This window comes from Aulonocara stuartgranti (genome assembly GCF_965226115.1).
Source record: "Aulonocara stuartgranti genome assembly, chromosome: 3".
NCBI classification, from domain to species: domain Eukaryota; kingdom Metazoa; phylum Chordata; class Actinopteri; order Cichliformes; family Cichlidae; genus Aulonocara; species Aulonocara stuartgranti.
This window is the reverse complement of record NC_138941.1, coordinates 9,457,888-9,477,620: the sequence shown is the minus strand read 5'-3', so window position 1 is coordinate 9,477,620 and position 19,733 is coordinate 9,457,888. Positions and strand designations below refer to the sequence as shown.

At 39.4% G+C, this 19,733-nt stretch overlaps 1 protein-coding gene and 1 long non-coding RNA gene across 3 annotated transcripts in view; one reads left to right on the top strand and one right to left on the bottom strand.

Moving 5' to 3' along the window:
- LOC309702542 overlaps positions 1-19,733 on the top strand; it is a 125,170-nt gene that overhangs the window by 43,508 nt on the left and 61,929 nt on the right. The gene's annotated exons all lie outside the window — the stretch shown is intronic.
- LOC309702166 (protein NLRC3-like) overlaps positions 1-19,733 on the bottom strand; it is a 197,945-nt gene that overhangs the window by 169,482 nt on the left and 8,730 nt on the right. The window contains exons 7-8 of one of the 2 annotated variants that reach the window (XM_082526624.1): positions 9,177-9,350; positions 3,944-4,117 (exon numbers count right to left, since the gene is read on the bottom strand). The exons of the other annotated variant lie outside the window; for it this stretch is intronic. Of the exons in view, the coding sequence (XP_082382750.1) occupies positions 3,944-4,117; positions 9,177-9,350 (348 nt within the window). The remainder of the gene's footprint in view (positions 1-3,943; positions 4,118-9,176; positions 9,351-19,733) is intronic. 2 annotated transcript variants of the gene reach the window in all.

Here is a 19,733-nt window from a genome sequence, read left to right as displayed (position 1 = left end):
AGCAGTCGGAGCCACGTGGTTAGTGAGATGATTGCTAAAGCAGGGAAGCCATTCACAGAAGGTGCATTTGTCTAAAAGTGCATATTGCAGGCTGCAAATATAGTCTGTCCGGGAAAGAAAGGTCAGTTTAGCAACATCAGCCTTTCTGCCAACACCGCAGCAGATCGCATTTCTGACCTGTCAAGTGACATTTATGACCAACTGTGTGAGAAAGCCAAATGTTTCAGTGTATACTCAGTCGCTCTTGATGAGACCACAGACATCACCGACACTGCCCAGCTCCCAATGTATGTCCGTGGTGTTGATGACAGTTTTGAAGTGATGGAGGAGCTGCTCACAGTAATTCCAATGCATGGCCAGACCACCGCTCAGCAGATATTTACAAGCTGTGTGATGCCATTGAGAATGTTGGTTTGCCATGGAAGAGGTTTGTTGGAATAACAACAGATGGAGCGCCATCAATGACAGGGAGGAAACATGGACTGGTGGCACAAAACAAACTGGAAGAGGAAGGCGTGGAGGAGGCCATTGCTCTGCACTGCATCATCCATCAGCAGGTCCTTTGCAGCAAATGCCTGAAGTTTGACAATGTGATGTCTATTGTTGTGAAATGCATCAACCAAATCAGATCCAGGGGCTTAAAGCACCGAAGGTTCTGTGCTTTTTTAGAGGAAATGGAGTCAGAATATGGGGATGTGCTCGACTTCACTGAGGTACGTTGGCTCAGCAGGGGAAATGTATTAAAGAGACTTTTTGAGTTGAGAGCAGAAGTGAAGCCTTCATGGAGAAGGATGGAGTTAGTGTTCCTGTGCTAACTGATCCCAAATGGCTCATGGACTCAGCTTTTCTTGTTGATATGACACATGAGCTTAATGTACTGAACAAGACGTTACAAGGCCAGGGGCAACTTGTCAGTGCTGCCTATGACAACGTGAGAGCATTCTCCACAAAACTGGCGCTCTGGAAAGCTCAGCTCTCTCAGACAAACCTTTGCCATTTCCCAGCATGCAAGGCACTCGTGGATGCAGGCACACCATTCAGTGCTGACGAGTATGTTGATGTCATTTTGAGGCTACAGGAGGAATTTGATCCCAGATTTGCTGACTTCAAGACACACAGAGCCAGCTTTCACATTTTTGCGGACCCCTTCTCCTTTGATGTGCAAGATGCCCCTTCTGTGCTTCAAATGGAGCTCATTGAGCTGCAGTGCAACTCTGAACTCAAAGCAAAGTTCAGGGAGGTGAGTGGAAAAGCAGACAAGCTTGGACAATTTTTGAGAGACTTGAGCCCTAGTTTCCCTCGGCTTTCCCGAATGTTCAAGCGGACCATGTGCCTTTTTAGTAGCACATACTTGTGCCAAAAGCTCTTCTCCACTTTGAACTTCAATAAGTCCAAGTACAGGTCCAGACTTACGGATGATCATCTTCAAGACATACTGAGGGTCGCAACTGCTTCCTCCCTCAGGCCAAATCTGGCTCGGCTATGCGAGAGGAAACGCTGCCAGGTCTCTAGCAGCAAGGAGTAGGCAAGAGAAGCCATGTTCAGAAGAACAGTTCATTTTCTACAGTGTTCCATTCATGTTCAGAAGAAGGTTATAGAACTGTTAATACAGACATTTCAATCTAAATACAGCAGATATAGAAGACTGAAAGAAACACACAAGTTCACTGACTAAAAATATCTTATTATTATTTTATTTATGTATTACAGATTGATTTATTTTCTTATTAATTCTTAATTTGTTTATTTATTTTTCATATTTTGTGTTAAAAAATAAAAATAAAGAGATTTGAGAGGATTGGAATTTTTTAACCATGTCTTTCTTGTGGAAAACCTAATGCGGCCCAGCCTCACCCAGACTCTGCCTGCAGCGGCCCCCAGCTAAATTGAGTTTGAGACCCCTGTCCTACACCATAAATCAGTAAGAGAGGGTACGACCTCTCTCATGGCCCCAAGTGGTGTGTGCATGCCAGAGCACTCTGGAAGGCACACAGAGTCTTTACACACTACTAAGGATCAAACCTCTATCATTATGCAATCAATTATACAACTCTAAGCATATATGAGTAAATATTTCTAAGCATCAATCAACAATATAAACCTTACAGCTGGTTTTAATAACAGAGTTCATTTGTTTCTCAAATGAGAAAGAGCTATCGAGAAACACTCCTAAATCTTTAGTTCTGAACTTTTCCAGTGGGCCAAGGTCAACATTATTAGATAATGCTAATTCTTTTCCCTTACATTATAACAATGTGAGGAGTTAATGCTAAGTATACTGCCATTAGCGGCTAATTCTAATTAGGGGTGAATAATTATTAGTAGCTAATGCTAATATCGTTTTCTCTTCCCTTTTAACAATGTGAACAACTAGTGCTAGGTAGGCTGATGCTAGCAGCTAATGCTAATTTGACGTGAATTAGCATTATATTAGTGAGGAGTTAATGCTAAGTAGGCTGCCATTAGTGGCTAATGCTAATTTTAGATGAAAAAGCATTAGCAGCTAATGCTCATATTGTTTTCCTTTGCTTTGTAAGAACGACAGCAGCTAATGATACGAAGTCTACCATTATTAACTATTGTTAATTTGATGTAAATTAGCATTATCTGATAATGGTAACCCTTTTCCCCTGCATTATAACTATGTCAGGAGTTAATGCTAACTAGGCTTCCATTAGGGGCTAACTCTAATTAGGTGAATAATTATTAGCAGCTAATGCTAATATTGTTTTCCCTTCCCTTTTAACAATGTGAGCAGCTAATTCTAATTTGATGTGAATTAGCATTATATTAGTGAGCAGTTAATGCTAAGTAGGCTGCCATTATTAACTAATGCTACTTTGACGTGAATTAGCATTATGTGCTAATACTAATATTGTTTTCCCTTACTTTTTTAACAATGTGAGCGGCTAATTCTAAGTACGCTCTTGTAAATAGCTAATTCTAATTTAGTGTGAATTAGCATTATTCAATAATGCTAACACTGTTTTCTCTTACTTATTAAAAATGATAGTAGCTAATACTAATACTCTTTTCCGTTGGGTAACAACGATGTGAGGAGTTAATGCTAAGTAGGCTGCTTTTAGAGGCTTATTCTAATTAGGGCTGAATAATTATTAGTAGCTAATGCTAATACCGTTTTCTCTTTCCTTATAACAATATGAGCAGCTAATGCTAATTTGATGTGAATTAGCATTATATTAGTGAGGAGTTAATGCTAAGTAGGCTACCATTAGCAGCTAAAGCTAATTTGAGGTGAATAAGCATTAGTAGCTAACGCTAATACCCTTTTCTCTTGTGTTATAATGATGTGAGACGTTAATGCTAAATAGGCTTCCATGAGTGACTCCTTTCCCTTGCATTATAAAGATGTGAACAGTTTATGCTAAGTAAGCTGCCATTAGCAGCTAATGCTAATACTGTTTTCCCTTTCTTTATACAACTTGAGCAGCTATTGCTAAGTAGGCCACTTTTCTCTGCTAAAGATTTCTGTGACCATGATAGAAACTCTGATAAGCTAATGCTGCTAAGCTAATGCTGTTTATGGGCCCTGTTAGAATCAATATTTCATTCTCATTCTGTTGTTTGAGAACAATAACAGAAAAATGTGAACTTCAGAACAAATTTATTGTGAATTCAGCTGTGAATGTACAGTTTGTCATTATTTAAGCTTCCATTTCCAAATGTTAGCTGACACTTTATTAGGTACACTGGTATCTATATCAGGTACACCTGTGACCTAAATGTTCCTGCAAACAGACTCCTTGGAGACCCCTACATAAATATCCATGAACTATCCAGCTAGACTAGTGTGTCTGTCCCTGAAAATATTCCTGCATGTGTGATTGTTCATGTCTCATCTGCAGGAAACAAACAGGAAGTGAGTGAAAGACACGGGAAATGTTTCCAGCTCTTCCTCCTCTATCAGATTTTCTCTCCATACCTGAGAGTGTCCAGTCTCCAGCCTGGATCCTTCAGTCCAGCCGACAGCAGCTTCATTCCTGAGGGACCTGGATGATTGTAGCTCAGGTCCAGCTCTCTCAGATGGGAGGGGTTGGAGCTCAGAGCTGAGGCCAGAGAAGTACAGCTTTCCTCTGTGATCAGACATCCTGACAGACTGCAAACACACAAAACAACAATCTATCTGTCAACAGTTGTTTTCTCTTTGTCACAATAACATCTATCCATTTACATCCATTCAATGTAACTTTATTTATAAGTGACAATACCCAACAGACAACAACAGTCATCTGAAGCTGTTTAACAGTGTAAGGTGACCGCCTCCACTGTGAGCAGCACTTGGTGATGGTGGGAAGAACAACTCCCTTTGACACAAAGATCCTCCCAGTGAAAACAGGCTCCAGGAGGAGCATCTACCATGACTGGTTGCAGGGTGAGGGGAAAGAGAAGAGATGAGCTCAGAGAGACAAGAACAAAACAGAGAGACAAAAGTTAAGGACATGCAGTAGTGACATATAAAAGCATCAGGAGTGAAAAGTGGGGAGAAGAAAGCAGAGCATCATGGGAAGTCCACCAACAGCCTGAGCCTATAGCAGCATAACTAAGGGATGGTTCAGGGTCACCTGATCCAGCTCGAACTATAAGCTTTATCAAAAAGGAAAGTTTGAAGCTGATCTTCAAAGTAGAGAGGGTGTCTGTCTCCTGAACTCAAACTGGGAGCTGCTTCCACACCCAGTCCAACATAGCCAGGCTTTCTTTGCTGCTTTGACAAAACCTCAAATCCCAGTCAGAGATGATGAGCATCATCACAGTGATGATCATTTCTCTGTAACCCAGGCTTTCTGCTTCAGGATCTGTGCACGCTCACAGAACAAGGAGACCTTTAAACATCATTTCACTAACTGGATGGACTGAGCTCAGCCTACAGATGAACTGGTGCCAGAGATCATAAAGAACATCAAACAGTCAAATTCAACACTTTAATGGAAATATGAGATTAATGCTGCAGACAATCATGAAGCTGCTGAATTCATGAACATCAAGAATGCAGCGAGTGGTAAAATAAAGATTTGACCTCAGTGTGCTCAGTGTTCCTGTCTATTCCTAACATATTCCTAACATGATAGCTGCACTTTAGAGCTCTAAAACTGGAACTGACACATGTTTAAACTCTACATGTTACTCAGTACATTCAGTTCTGACACTCGCCCACAGTCCAACAAAGGAAACATGGAGATCACATCAGTTTGTCACCAAAGTCTAATTATTAGGGCAACTTAACCTGTTATTATCTCGTTAACTCATTAACTGATTAACGTCAGCAATTATTTTAATCACAGTTTTTAAAATCATGATTATTGTGAAAGTGCTCACTGGCTCTGAATATAAAAGCCATGGGTCACAGGAGGGATGTTGATCAGTGCTGGCTTGAAATGGGCGTCATTATGCGTCTCAGCCAATGGGAGCATTGAGGGTGGGCCTAATACTACTGCAGCGCTCACATGACCCAGGACAGAAAGAAAGGGGCGGGGACAGAAACATGGAGACAGGTACAGATCTTTGACATGTTCATTTTAAACTGTTCCAGGAGGCAGTGTTGATACAACTAAAGTTATCTGTTGTTGAAGAAGTCGGTCTGAGGAACGTTCTTAGGATCAACAAATGACGGCATGTATGAGCCTCAAGACGCAGCATCACAAGAAGAACACATGAGCTGTAGAAAAAGGAGAGACTACGAAAGCCACGGTGTTACAACATGAACCAGCTGTTACAGATGTAACACATGAGCTGCTATTAAACATGATGTATTTCTCAGTGTCCTGTCGGTGTGTGAGAGACAAACAGCCTCTGTATGTGTGTGTAAATACAGCATGAATATGTAGAGGACATGTTTGTGGATATAAGTAAATGAAAGCTCTGCGTCATTTGAATCTTCTTGTTTCTGTTGCAGGTCTGTGACTGAACTTCTGGGAGGAGAAACGTTGGTTTCATGCTCTGTGATTCTGTGTTTTGTCATCTCTCTCAGGTGATGGAGAGCTCAGATGATGACCCCGCCTACGTGGTCAAATTCAAGTCTACATTCAGAACAGACCTGGAGACACGCAAGCAAAATGCCAACATTGTATATGTGAAAACTGCTGCTGGAGCCAGATTCAAGGAGCTCAAGTGTTTACCCAGATCTTACTGAACTTACTGCAGGAACAGAGGGTTGTTGGAGGGAAACCTGTGGAAGCAACAACATCCGAGCCACCAGAGAAGAAGTTGGCCCTGTTGGTGCTTCATCAGAGTGTGAACAGGAGGAAGACTCAGCTGAGAACAGTGTGGTGGATACAGAGCAGAGCCCACCATCAGTACAGAGGCCTGTCCATCAGAGTGCTGCTCCAACATGCAGCACATGTACTTGGCCACAGCTGCAACATCTGTACCTGTGAAAGCTTCTTCTCTGTTGCTGCTCATATTGTGCAGAAGAAGAGAGTTTCTTTATCATCAGAAAATGTCAATGAGCTTGTGAGTCTTAGCAGCTGGCTCGGTGCAGAGGAGGAAGAACATGTCAAGTCAGAGGAAGATAAATGCAGTTCATGTTGTCAACTCAACCTGGACTGTTGAAAGAGTTTTTCTTTGTCTGGTTTCTGACTGAGATTCTCCAAAGGAAATCCAGCACAAACACACACTTCACACACTCAAAGTCCTGCACAGTAAATGAGCTGATGAGCGTTTGTGCTGCTGCCTGATAACAGAACAATAGTTCTGCTGCTTCCTGTTCTGCAAACACACATTTATAAATGTTCACTTGCTGTTGATCAAAGGTATGTTGGTGGCTCTGGACGCTGAGGGAACTTTGTAAAAAACTAGATCAAATGTTAACGTCCTGGCAGAGGCAAAGAACTTTGATTTGATATTTGATTAGATTCATGTTTCAGCTCAGACTGACAGAAATATTTGAACTGCTGCTGTGTTAAAGGGAACACTGCTGTTAGAAAGCACCTGATCTGTTTCTGCACACTGAATGTTGCACTTCTCATACTGCAGTACTATTACAATAAGTACACAATGCACTACTTTTGAACTCATGATTGAATGTTGCTGTAACAAAGCCATTAATGTGATTCAAAGTGTTCATGGTTTCCCAGCACAACAAATGATTGCACAAGTGTGACTGATCCACTTTCTAATGTGTGTGTATCCCACACTGTGTGTCACTGTGTCACAGGTGAGTCTGTGTGTCCAGGTTCTATGAGGACAACAGGATATAGTGACTGAGTCCAGCAGCTTAAAGTCTGACTCCATCCTCCATTTAAATAACTCACAGCAACAACTGAATAGCTTTGCCTTTGTGTAGCTGACACTTCATTTTAATGTCCTTCTATTCTGGTTCATCTGGTCTCAGTTTCTATAAGCACACAGGTTTCATCAGGACTCTATGACCTCAGTAATCTTTGCTGGGCCTTAATGCTCTGAACAAAGCTGCACAGCACAAGACTAAATAGAAATGAATCAGTCTTTCATTCTCACTGCTGTTTGACTTCAGCTCTCAATGTCCCACCATAACCCATGGAAAGAATTACTGTCCATCCAGGCTGCTGAACATGAAGCTGAAGAAGGTGGAGTATTGTGAGGGCTGATGGAGATGATGATGAGGAATCCAGGAGCAGTGGGTGGATGGCAGCATCAGCATGAAGGATCAGTGTGAGAACACATCATCATCCACAAAGGAAACCAGTCTGAGTGTCTGACGCTCTTGTTAGAAAGACGCAGTCCCAGCAGTTAGCTTGTCTGCTAGTTAGCTGAGAGCTAGCTCACTTGTACATTGAATACCAAACTGTGTAAACCAGGGGTGTCAAACATATGGCCCGTGGGCCAAATCAAGCCCTTGACATAATTTCATATGTCAAATATTGATGAATTTTCAGGCTTGCTGATAATCAATGTGAGCACGGCTGAGATGTTATTCTGATGAGCAAACCATGTGGCCAATCACTTTCAGAGACAGACTGGGATCATACCATTATGTGAAAGAGGACGGAAATGTCCCATAGACAGCAAGGGTAGTGGTAGAGACCAGTACACAGAGAAATGGGAGCTGTACTGAAATGCAAGCGTGTCAGGAAAGAGTGAAAAGGCAAAATGAGCAGCATCTGGCTGCATTTCAGTGATATTGGAGACCACAAAGCTGAGTGCAACATTTATACAGGAGATATACAGGAGACGCTGAGAGCAGAACTGATAAAATTAGGAGCTGGCTAAAGTGAGACCCATTTTTATTTCCACCCATTTTCCACTGTGGAGGACAAAAGGTTTCAAACTGGTCCAGGTCTTAAACCTCACGTGTTCTTCCTAATAGCAGTAAATGGATAGAAATAAGGCTTTTATGAAAACACTGAATACAACTTGCTGCCTTTAAAAAGACTAAATGTACAGTTCAGTATTGAATCCTACATAAAATAAACTATATATAAAGTGTGTCTGAATGGCAGAGATGCAGAACTATGTGCATGTAGCACAGAGCCACGGCTCAGTGTCTGAATGAGTCTCACAGACCTGAATGTGCTGTTGAAGCCATTTATAATTATAACGTAATTCTTTACTCGTTTGATCTGCTCCTTACCACAAGCCACCAGACGTAGAAGGTTTTGGACTTTTAACTATATTTTCTCAAGTTTTACAACTTTTCTTACTGTTAAAAACCTCGTTATGGCCATTCATGCTGTACAAAGTAATTAGACATGTGTGGTATCTACAGAAACGTCAGAATCTCAGCTAAAAGTTCACAAAACCATCTCAACAACCACCAAACAGCTGAAACAGCAGGTGAACAGATCACACAAAAAAGATGTAAACACAAATCCCCCTGATCATCTGTTTTTTAAACATGAAGCGTAGTTTTGGACGTTCATTTACTGCTGGTTCAGTGAATTTTGGTTGGACAGTGATGAAACCTGCAGCCTCAGAATCTGTGAGAAGTCTGCTTTCAGCACCCAACAGCATTGTTGTGTTGTGTTGTGTGGATCCACCTCTGCAAACTCATCACTGTTTTACCATCATGTTTCTGCTTAGACAATAACAAAGGAAGCAGTTCCCAGGAACTACTTCCTGTCTTGTTAACATAAGAGTACGTTGCCCTTCAAAACACCTCCACTTCTCCTCTTATTAGAGGACTGCCTTATTATTAATCTGCTAATTCTGTCAGTTGATGAAAGAAAAATGCTTGATCTCACCTGAGAGTTTCCAGTGTACAGTGTGGACTCTTCAGTCCTTCAGACAGAAGCTTCACGCCTGAATCCTTCAGGTTACTGTTACTCAGGTCCAGCTGTCTCAGATTAGAGGTCTGAGAGCTGAGACCTGAGGCCAGAGCTTCACAGCTTCTCTCTGACAGGTCACAGTGACTCAGTCTGAAAAATAACAGATAAACAATTACAAAAATAAAACACTTATGTTGAAGTGTAATGAGATACTATTATATTTAGCAATATTTAATCTTGTTTTGTCAGGAAACTGAGCACTGATGCAGAGCAACATGTGGAGAGAATCAGAGGAGAAGAAGTGAAGAGAGAACAGCAGTAAAACAACACTGAATTGTTCAGTGTGCTTTTGATATCAACAAAATGTGTCAAACTTCTTTATTTTGTATTTGTTTTAGTAGAATTGATGATTATCACTTAGATAACAACCACAGGCCAGGTCTAAATTGCACTTTGGTGACAGTTACACCCAGAAATATTTCAGAAACGTGGACAATTTGTGCTCCATTGTATTCAGTATTGAACAAACTGAGTACCGATGACCACTTAATATTTTTGATATTTTATTTGAGTTGTTCCACCTGATCTGTGTTAACTAGAATAAACATTTAAAAGCTAAAGCTATGATCACATATGTACTTACAGAGCTTTGTTGGAGGCTTTGACCACTGGCAGCAGCCTCAGAAGAGCCTTTTTAAAGGCTCATGTTCTCACTTAGATCACTTTATAGCTGTATATCTCAAATTTCTGTAAAGTTATTTATTTCATATTCTGTATAGTTTTTCATATTTATACCCTGTTCATAGCCTGTACATAGCTTTTACTCACTACAGCCTGTACATACTTAGTTATAGAATATTCACAACATACTTCATACCGTGTACATTATAACATACCATAATAGACCCATTTCTGTAATATACTTACATATCTATACTATTGCTAATATATATTGTAATATACCTATATCACTAAAGCACTTCTGGATGGATGCAAACTGCATTTCGTTGCCCTGTACCTGTGCATGTGTAATGACAATAAAGTTGAATTCTATTCTAATTCTATTCTATTCTATTTATTTCTACTTACATTTCATTCTGGGAAAAATGGGGATTACTTTGAAAACAGGAACTATTTTCCCCAAAAATCAGCCCTGGATTAGTAAATCACTCCAACATGTTCTCAGGCAGAAGAAGCTGTCTTGTTATGAGGGAGAGAAGAAAAGCAGCTAAAATCAGGTGTAAAAGTAAAGCAGAGGATGAGCTGAATAAAGGACACTCAAGGCTGGCTTGGAAAGGAATGAAGTCCATGGTGGGGATGCAGAACAAGGAGCAAAGATGAATGTGATGCTGAATCAGCAGAAGACTTGGACTCATTGGATTCCAGCTTCTTTTTTTTTATTAACATTTTAGAATCACTATACAATACCATCAACTTCAGCTATCTTTCAGTACATATATTTTTTTTCTATATTTAAACAACTAAAATATCCATACAATAAGAATGAAAGAAGAAGAAGAAAAGAAAAAGAAGCAAAACAGGAAACAACAAACAACATAAATAAAAAATACATAAGGAAAAAGAAAAAGGAAAGAAAAATAAATAAATAAATATAGGGAGTGTGTTTTTGTTTCCATTAATGTAACTAATTTTTCCTCTAGTCTTCTAGTAGTTAACAAAGTCAAAATCTAATGCAAAAGCAAAAACTAATTAGTCTGCCTTCCTCCATTACCACACATAAAGCTGTTAATCCTTTATATGTCCAATCTTTGAATCTGGTGTCCAATTTATTTGGAGCAAAATGTGTGTCATATGCACACCACTTAAGAACTGCTATATCCTCTTCTAGTTTATATTCTTTTATTACTGTTTCCCAAATTTTAAAAGTCAACTTGATCCATGGATTTTCAATAGTTTTTATTAAATTTTGCAAGCTTCTGTCTGCTATAATAGCTTGTATGGGGATGGAGGTCAGACTCTCCTCAATAACTTTCCATTGAGCGTCATATGAAGGATTACATCAGCATATCATAGGCCTTAATTGTGCTGCCCAATAATATACCCTAAGAGAAGGTAAGCCCCACCCCCTTTTCCTTTGTTAAGTTGTAGGGTTTTAAATCTAATTCGGGGCCTTTTTCCTTGCCATATGTATCTTGACAAAATTTTATCCCATTCATTAAACTGTTTCTGGTTAATTTCTATTGGTAATGTTTGAAATAAATATAATAATTTAGGAAGAATATTAATTTTAATTGAGTCTATTCTCGAATATAAACTTAAATATGGAATTAGATTCCATCTCGCTATATGTTCCTTAATTTTTTTCTGTATTGGTAAATAATTTCGTTCTAATAGTTCTGTAAGATCCTTAGGTATTATGACTCCTAGATATTTAAAGTACTCTGTTTGCCATGCTAATTGATACTTATTTTTAATTTCTTCTGATGGAATATAGTTGTACTTAAGCAATTGTGTTTCACTCATATTAACCCTATATCCAGATAGTCGACCAAAGTATTCAAATGATTGCATTAATTTAGGTAAAGAGTTTGATGGTTGACCCAAAAATATTAAAATATCATCTGCATAGCAGGCTAATTTATGCTCCTTTTCATGGATATTAATACCTTCTACTTCTTTATTTTGTCTTATATATTGAGCCAATGGTTCCAGATATAACGCAAATAATAATGGTGAGCACGCACAGCCCTGCCTTGTTCCTCTTTGCTGCTTAATACTATTTGATAGGTAGCCATTAATTTTAATCCTTGCCGTAGGGTTATCATAAAGTGCCTGTATTGTCTTAATTATATTTTCGTGAAAGCCAAATGTATGCAAGACTCGGTAAAGAAAGTTCCAATTAACTGAATCGAATGATTTTTCTGCATCGATACTGATTACCATTGCTTCTATTTTATTCTTTTGAATATGATTAATAATTTGTAATGTCCGTCGTACATTATCTTGTATTTGGCGCTCTCGAATAAAACCTGTTTGATCATTATGAATTAGATTAGGTAAGAACTTTTCTAATCGTCGAGCCATGATAGATGTAAACAGCTTGTAATCTGTATTAAGAACACATATTGGTCTATATGACGCACATTCTAATTTATCCTTGTTTTCGTTTGGGATGGCAGAGATAATTGCTTCTTTGCAGCTAGAAGGTACTTGAGCCTTCTTTAGGATCCAATTCATTGTTAGAAGCATCACTGGTATTAATTCTTCTTTTAGCTCCTTGTACCATTCTGCCGTATATCCATCTGATCCTGGAGATTTATTTATTTTAACTTTACTTATTGCTATTCTTAGTTCCTTTTCTGTTATATCTTCAATCAAAGTTTTATTCTGTTCTTCATTCAGTACTGGTAAATCAAGAGAATCTAAAAAACTGTTAATTTCAACTATACTACTCTCTGTGTTATTAGCATACAGAGTCTTATAAAATGTTTCAAATGCACTCTGAACTTCTATTGGTTTATTTTTTTTTATTAGTTTTGTCACTGGATGTTTAATTTTGTGAACTGTATTATCTGCTATTTTCTTTTTTAGTTTCCAGGCTAATACATTCATTGCTTTTGATCCTCCCTCATAATACCTTTGTTTAAGAAACATTGATTTTTTTTAAATTTCATATGTGGTCAAATCATTTATTTCATTTCTTGTTTTCCTAATTTCCTCCAATATATCCTGAGATGTTTTTCTTTCATGCCTTTTGTCTAATTCCTATTTTGTAGCTCTTCTAATTTCTTATTTCTCATCTTTTTCTTATAAGAGGATATTGCTATAATTTTCCCTCTCAGGACAGCTTTTAAGGCATCCCACAGTATAGGAGGAGACACCTCACCATTGTCATTAGTTTCCATATAGAAGTGAATCTCTTTCTTAATTTGTCCTTTAAAGTGAGGATCATTCAGTAAGCTTGAATTTAATTTCCAATTATTGAGTTTTGGTTGCACGTTTAAATCAACAGACAGGTATACTGGTGCATGATCGCTTAACTCTATTGCTCCAATTGCACAAGTGCTTATTTTATCTTTATTTTTCCCAAGAGTTATGAAATAATCTATTCTTGTGTATAACGAGTGCGGTGAGGAAAAATAAGTATAATCCCTTTGGTAGGGATGCAAGTCTCTCCATATATCAATTAGTCCCACCTCCTTCATCAATGTATTTATATTCTTAATTAATGTTTTAGTATTCTGTGCTTTTCTATTGGAAATATCTAGCTTTGGTTGTAGATGTATATTTAAATCTCCTCCGCAAATTAGGAAACCTACTGTCTCTGTTACCATCACATCTATAATTTTCTTAAAGAAATAAATATCGCTTCCAGGGGGTGCATATATATTTAACAACGTGACTGGGTTCCCCTCAATGTTTCCCCTTACCAAAATATAACGTCCCTCTTTATCACTTATCTCGGATATTTTTTCAAAGAGTAATTTGCTTGATAACAGGATAGCCACTCCTCTCCTTCGTCCAGTTTTATAGGAAGAGGAGAAAACTGTTGTATAACCCATTCTTTTCAGTTTTTCATGCTCCTTACAGTCTAGATGGGTTTCCTGTGGATACACTATTTGTACTTGTTCTTTCTTCATTTTAGTTAAAATTTTATTACGTTTAATTGGATTCGACAGGCCATTTACATTATATGATATGATTTTTACCTTATCTTTAAGCATACCCTTACTATTTGAATATTATTAATGTAATAACGACATGTACCATCAGACCACTCCCTAAACATACAGTGGGGCAAAAAAGTATTTAGTCAGCCAACGATTGTGCAAGTTCCCCCACCTAAAATGATGACAGAGGTCAGTAATTTGCACCAGAGGTACACTTCAACTGTGAGAGACAGAATGTGAAAAAAAAAATCCATGAATCCACATGGTAGGATTTGTAAAGAATTTATTCGTAAATTAGGGTGGAAAATAAGTATTTGGTCAATAACAAAAATACAACTCAATACTTTGTAACATAACCTTTGTTGGCAATAACAGAGGTCAAACGTTTACTATAGGTCTTTACCAGGTTTGCACACACAGTAGCTGGTATTTTGGCCCATTCCTCCATGCAGATCTTCTCGAGAGCAGTGATGTTTTGGGGCTGTCGCCGAGCAACACGGACTTTCAACTCCCGCCACAGATTTTCTATGGGGTTGAGGTCTGGAGACTGGCTAGGCCACTCCAGGACTTTCAAATGCTTCTTACGGAGCCACTCCTTTGTTGCCCGGGCGGTGTGTTTTGGATCATTGTCATGTTGGAAGACCCAGCCTCGTTTCATCTTCAAAGTTCTCACTGATGGAAGGAGGTTTTGGCTCAAAATCTCACGATACATGGCCCCATTCATTCTGTCCTTAACACGGATCAGTGGTCCTGTCCCCTTGGCAGAAAAACAGCCCCATAGCATGATGTTTCCACCCCCATGCTTCACAGTAGGTATGGTGTTCTTGGGATGCAACTCAGTATTCTTCGTCCTCCAAACACGACGAGTTGAGTTTATACCAAAAAGTTCTACTTTGGTTTCATCTGACCACATGACATTCTCCCAATCCTCTGCTGTATCATCCATGTGCTCTCTGGCAAACTTCAGACGGGCCTGGAAATGCACTGGCTTCAGCAGCGGAACACGTCTGGCACTGCGGGATTTGATTCCCTGCCGTTGTAGTGTGTTACTGATGGTGACCTTTGTTACTTTGGTCCCAGCTCTCTGCAGGTCATTCACCAGGTCCCCCCGTGTGGTTCTGGGATCTTTGCTCACCGTTCTCATGATCATTTTGACCCCACGGGATGAGATCTTGCGTGGAGCCCCAGATCGAGGGAGATTATCAGTGGTCTTGTATGTCTTCCATTTTCTGATGATTGCTCCCACAGTTGATTTTTTCACACCAAGCTGCTTGCCTATTGTAGATTCACTCTTCCCAGTCTGGTGCAGGTCTACAATACTTTTCCTGGTGTCCTTCGAAAGCTCTTTGGTCTTGGCCATGGCGGAGTTTGGAGTCTGACTGTTTGAGGCTGTGGACAGGTGTCTTTTATACAGATGATGAGTTCAAACAGGTGCCATTCATACAGGTAACGAGTGGGGGACAGAAAAGCTTCTTACAGAAGACGTTACAGGTCTGTGAGAGCCAGAGATTTTCCATGTTTGAGGTGACCAAATACTTATTTTCCACCCTGATTTACGAATAAATTCTTTACAAATCCTACCATGTGAATTCATGGATTTTTTTTTTCACATTCTGTCTCTCACAGTTGAAGTGTACCTCTGGTGCAAATTACTGACCTCTGTCATCATTTTAAGTGGGGGAACTTGCACAATCGGTGGCTGACTAAATACTTTTTTGCCCCACTGTATGTATGTATATATATATATATATATATATATATATATATATATACATATATACATACATACAGTACAAAATTCGTACTTGTAACTTGCAGGGTTTTTTTGGCTAAGTCCACACACACAAATTTTATTCACGCACACACAAATTCTTTTTACACATACAAATCCTGATTTACAAGTACAAAATATTTATGACCACATTTTGAGCCCATACAAATGTTCTGCAGACGAGTCCATGCGCTCACAACAAAGCTCAGTGTGGACGACGCTGTGCGCGCTCCAATGCTGATTGGTTAGAAAGTGGGCGGGAACAGGGAAGAGAGCGACAGCAGTGTTCAGCACAAACACGAAGGATCAAAGAAGAAGAACATGACAAGCTCAGATGGAGGCTGCAGTGGACACTTTTCATTGTTTTAACATTCGCTTTCACTTCAGCTTCACCAACAACAGCACAAGCAGAGCAGCCCACTGACTGCGTGGCCGTGACGGCGCCCCCTGGTGACTGTAAACCACTACAACATGTAGACGGCCGTCTGCTGCTCATTTCTTTGCCACCATCACAGGAGCTCTTTATCCTGTTCTACACTCTCATTGGTTCTTTGTGTGCTTGTTTTTTACAACAGTAGTCATTGTGATTGGTCAAAGAAGACAGTCAGCTGTGACTAAATGTAGCTCCTACAGCAGTGATTGGAATAACTACTGAAGCTAATCCAGTATCAAAGCTCAGGAATCAGCAGCTCCCACCTCGTTTTCTTTGAACAACTATTTTTAGCTGCTGTGTTTTTGTGTTTCTGCGGACCTCAGACATCCTGCTGCTCTGGAGAACTGAAGCTCTAAAGGCTTCAGCCTTTATCTCCAAGAAACAAAGCTGATCATGGAGACCCAGCAGGTCAGCTGATCTGTGGACAGCACCAGCATCTTTAAATAAGTCTGAGAGGTGAGCAGTCTTTGGAAGCCTTTACTGTCTGATAGTCTCAGAGCAGGATTTGGATCATTATTTGGCTTTTCTTCTATTATTATGTTTAGTTTCTGCTTCACAGATATTCTCTGAGATGTTCTCTGAAATGTTTCCCACTGTTGGACAAACTTTCACAGTTTCTTCATAAAGGAGATCTCCTGTGCAGTCCATTTGTGATAATATGTTAAACACTGAATTATGATTCATATCTGAATGTACTGACTGTTAATTACTGATGAGAACATAATCAGTAAATATAAATATGTTTGAGTTTGGCTTTGATGAATCAGAATAAAAGTAATAAAATAATGATTTTAGAGACAGGCCTAACTCAGGCCAGCTGACAGCCTGTGTACAAACAGACTTCAGCCATATGAGAGTGAGTGTGAGTGAATGAGAGCACACACAGGACACTCTGATCTCTGAATGTGTGTGACGCAGTGAAAAAGAGGATTGTACTGGATATACTGTGACTGACAAACAGAGTTTAAAGAGAAAGGTGTTTGGATTAAAATGGATTATGCTAAAGTGAACGTGCTAATGAAATCTGACCTGACTGAAATGTGAAGTGAAGATTATTCAGATGTAAAAGAGAGAAACTGATAATAAGGTGGGGCTGGAGATCAGTGAAGGGCATGTAAACACCTGATTGGTTGAGTAGATATCAGATCGACAGTTTCACAGTTTTCCCTGTGGATTATAACTTTAAGAAGATGTGACATTCATCAAGGAATCCTGCTCTCCGGATTATTTCCATGAACACTGAGCTGGAACACATCTACAGTGCTGGAAGTGCCCGTCTCACCACCAACCTCTCTGTGCACATTCACTTTTCAACCCTTTGTGAGACACTAAAGATGTAAATCTGAGTATTTATCTATGTTAGTGCAAACACCTCTAATAGGTTGGTTTAGTCTTTCCAAGTCATATCTTCCCTTAGATCTGCGGTCCAGGCTCCTAAAATCATCCTAGTTTTACAAGCACTACAATCTAGAGGAGAGCTGCACTACCAGGTGTGACTGATGAGATCTGACCTGCAAGGATACTCATGTTTATGTATATCAGGACAAGCAGGGAAGACCTGGACATCAACTCTGTCAGGCTGCCTGAGTCCTCTCACCCACATCAGCTCATCAACTCTAAACAGGAATGAGCAGCTCATTTCAAAATAAAAGGTTGGAATTGTAAAGAAAACAAACAGAGCTCATAAACTGAAACTGATTTCATTTTTCAGCTGGAACATTTTAGTTGTTCCTTTTTCAATACATACATAATTATATTTACAGTAAGTCTTATCATTCCCCTTTTCCCTGCCAGTCACCGCCAATGTTCCCTCTAATGTTTCATGTGTCTGAGCGAACACACAAACTCCCTGAGCGTCCCTTGGACCACTGTGAGCAACAGCAGACGTGTGCACTGTGGTCACGCCAGCATCTTATCCATCCAAGTTACACGGTTTATTAAAGTAATCAAATTACAGCATTTACATTTATGTTAGACTACTTTTAATTAACTGCTTTAGCCCACTTACAATGAAAATTAAAAACAACCTTGTTCATGACCTGTAGCATGTTAACACTATTGGAAGTAAAAATAACTTGAACTCCAATTTTGAAAACACAACTTTATTTTTTCTATTTTTATAAAGCTCTGACTTGTATTATGAGTCTGTGGTCTGGGAGAGAGTCTGTAACTCTGTCTGCAAAATACAGGATATAATGACCAATGTTGGACAATTAATTATATAGTTACTTCTTCAAAAAAGTAACTGAGTTTTGCAAACAACAAAGTTTGTTGCAATAAATACTGAATACTATCGTTGTTATAAACAACAATACTATTCAGGAAGAAAACCAAACATTGCAGATATTTTATCATAGCTCAGGTTTTACGCGGCCGATCAACACAATTTAAAAACTGGTATAAAGTCCACACTTTTTCCCTCAGTTGCTCCGTCTGTCCTGCTCACATCTCCAATGGTTGTACACGTTGTCATTAACGTGGCTTCACCTCATCATCAGCCACTTTGCTCGCTATAACACCGGTGTCGGCACATAAGGACGCTGTCATAGCCTGTCAGCGACGTTGATTAGCTGCGTATATACGAATGTGAATCACATCATTGGCTGGACTACGGGATAAGGTGGCATCGTTCTAATCCCATATGGGAGCAGCCAGTCACTGACTAACACTGCAAAACAGAATTGTTAAAGATTTAATTTTAATTTCAATTGAGATTTGATTTTTTTTTTTGTGTGCAACACAGATTTTCTGTGTGCAGAGACGTGCCAGCAGCGCGCAGTTGCACGACCGCAGCTTAGAGGGAACATTGGGCACCACCACAGTTCACTTCAACAAAACTTTACTTCAGATTTGTTTTCATGGTTTGATCCAGTGATGAGAGCCGTTTCCCCCATGTCCAGTCCTTGTACTAAGCTAGGCTAAACATGTCCAGGGCCTGTCTCTGTGCAGCTTTTAATCTGATGTTAATAAGGTAGAAATGGAGGAAGAAGAAAATGACTTCATCAATCAACATGCAGCTACCAACCCAAATGGTGAGGTGGTGGTTAGTTATTACTGTGGTTTATGATCCCCTACATTATCCTACATTCAAATATATTCTCCAGCTACAATAGTGTTTGTGTTCCTAAAAGGATTTCATGAATGTGTTATTGTTCATGTCACATCTGTATGAAACAAAGAGGAAGTGAGGTTTATCCTTCATGATCACAAACTGTTCCTGCATGTAAACCTGAGATCTGTGTGGAGCAGCTGACCTGTACGATGTGCTCAACACAAACATTATTTACCATCAGTTACTGTGTGACTGAACCACGTGGGTGTATGAAACATCGCTTTCAGTGTTAATAGCACATGGCAACATTCAGACGTGAATCTATACAGTAACACTTTGATTTGTTACAGTGAGGAGACTGTTGAAGGAACGATGAGGGGAAACTGTAACAGCAGCAACAGAAACCAGGAGACAAAGCTGAGGTCTGGGTTCCTCTATGCTACACACAGCCTCCTGCTCCTGGACTTTAGAAACCACATAAATGTCTCCAAGTACACTTACTTCAGAAACTCTATTAAACTCATTACAAGTTTACTTCAGCTTTAAATTACTCACAACATCAGCACACATGAGTAAACAAAGTAACTCACACAGCTACTGTTCAAGTTTAGTCATCTTTAATACAAATATACCTCATTATTATGAA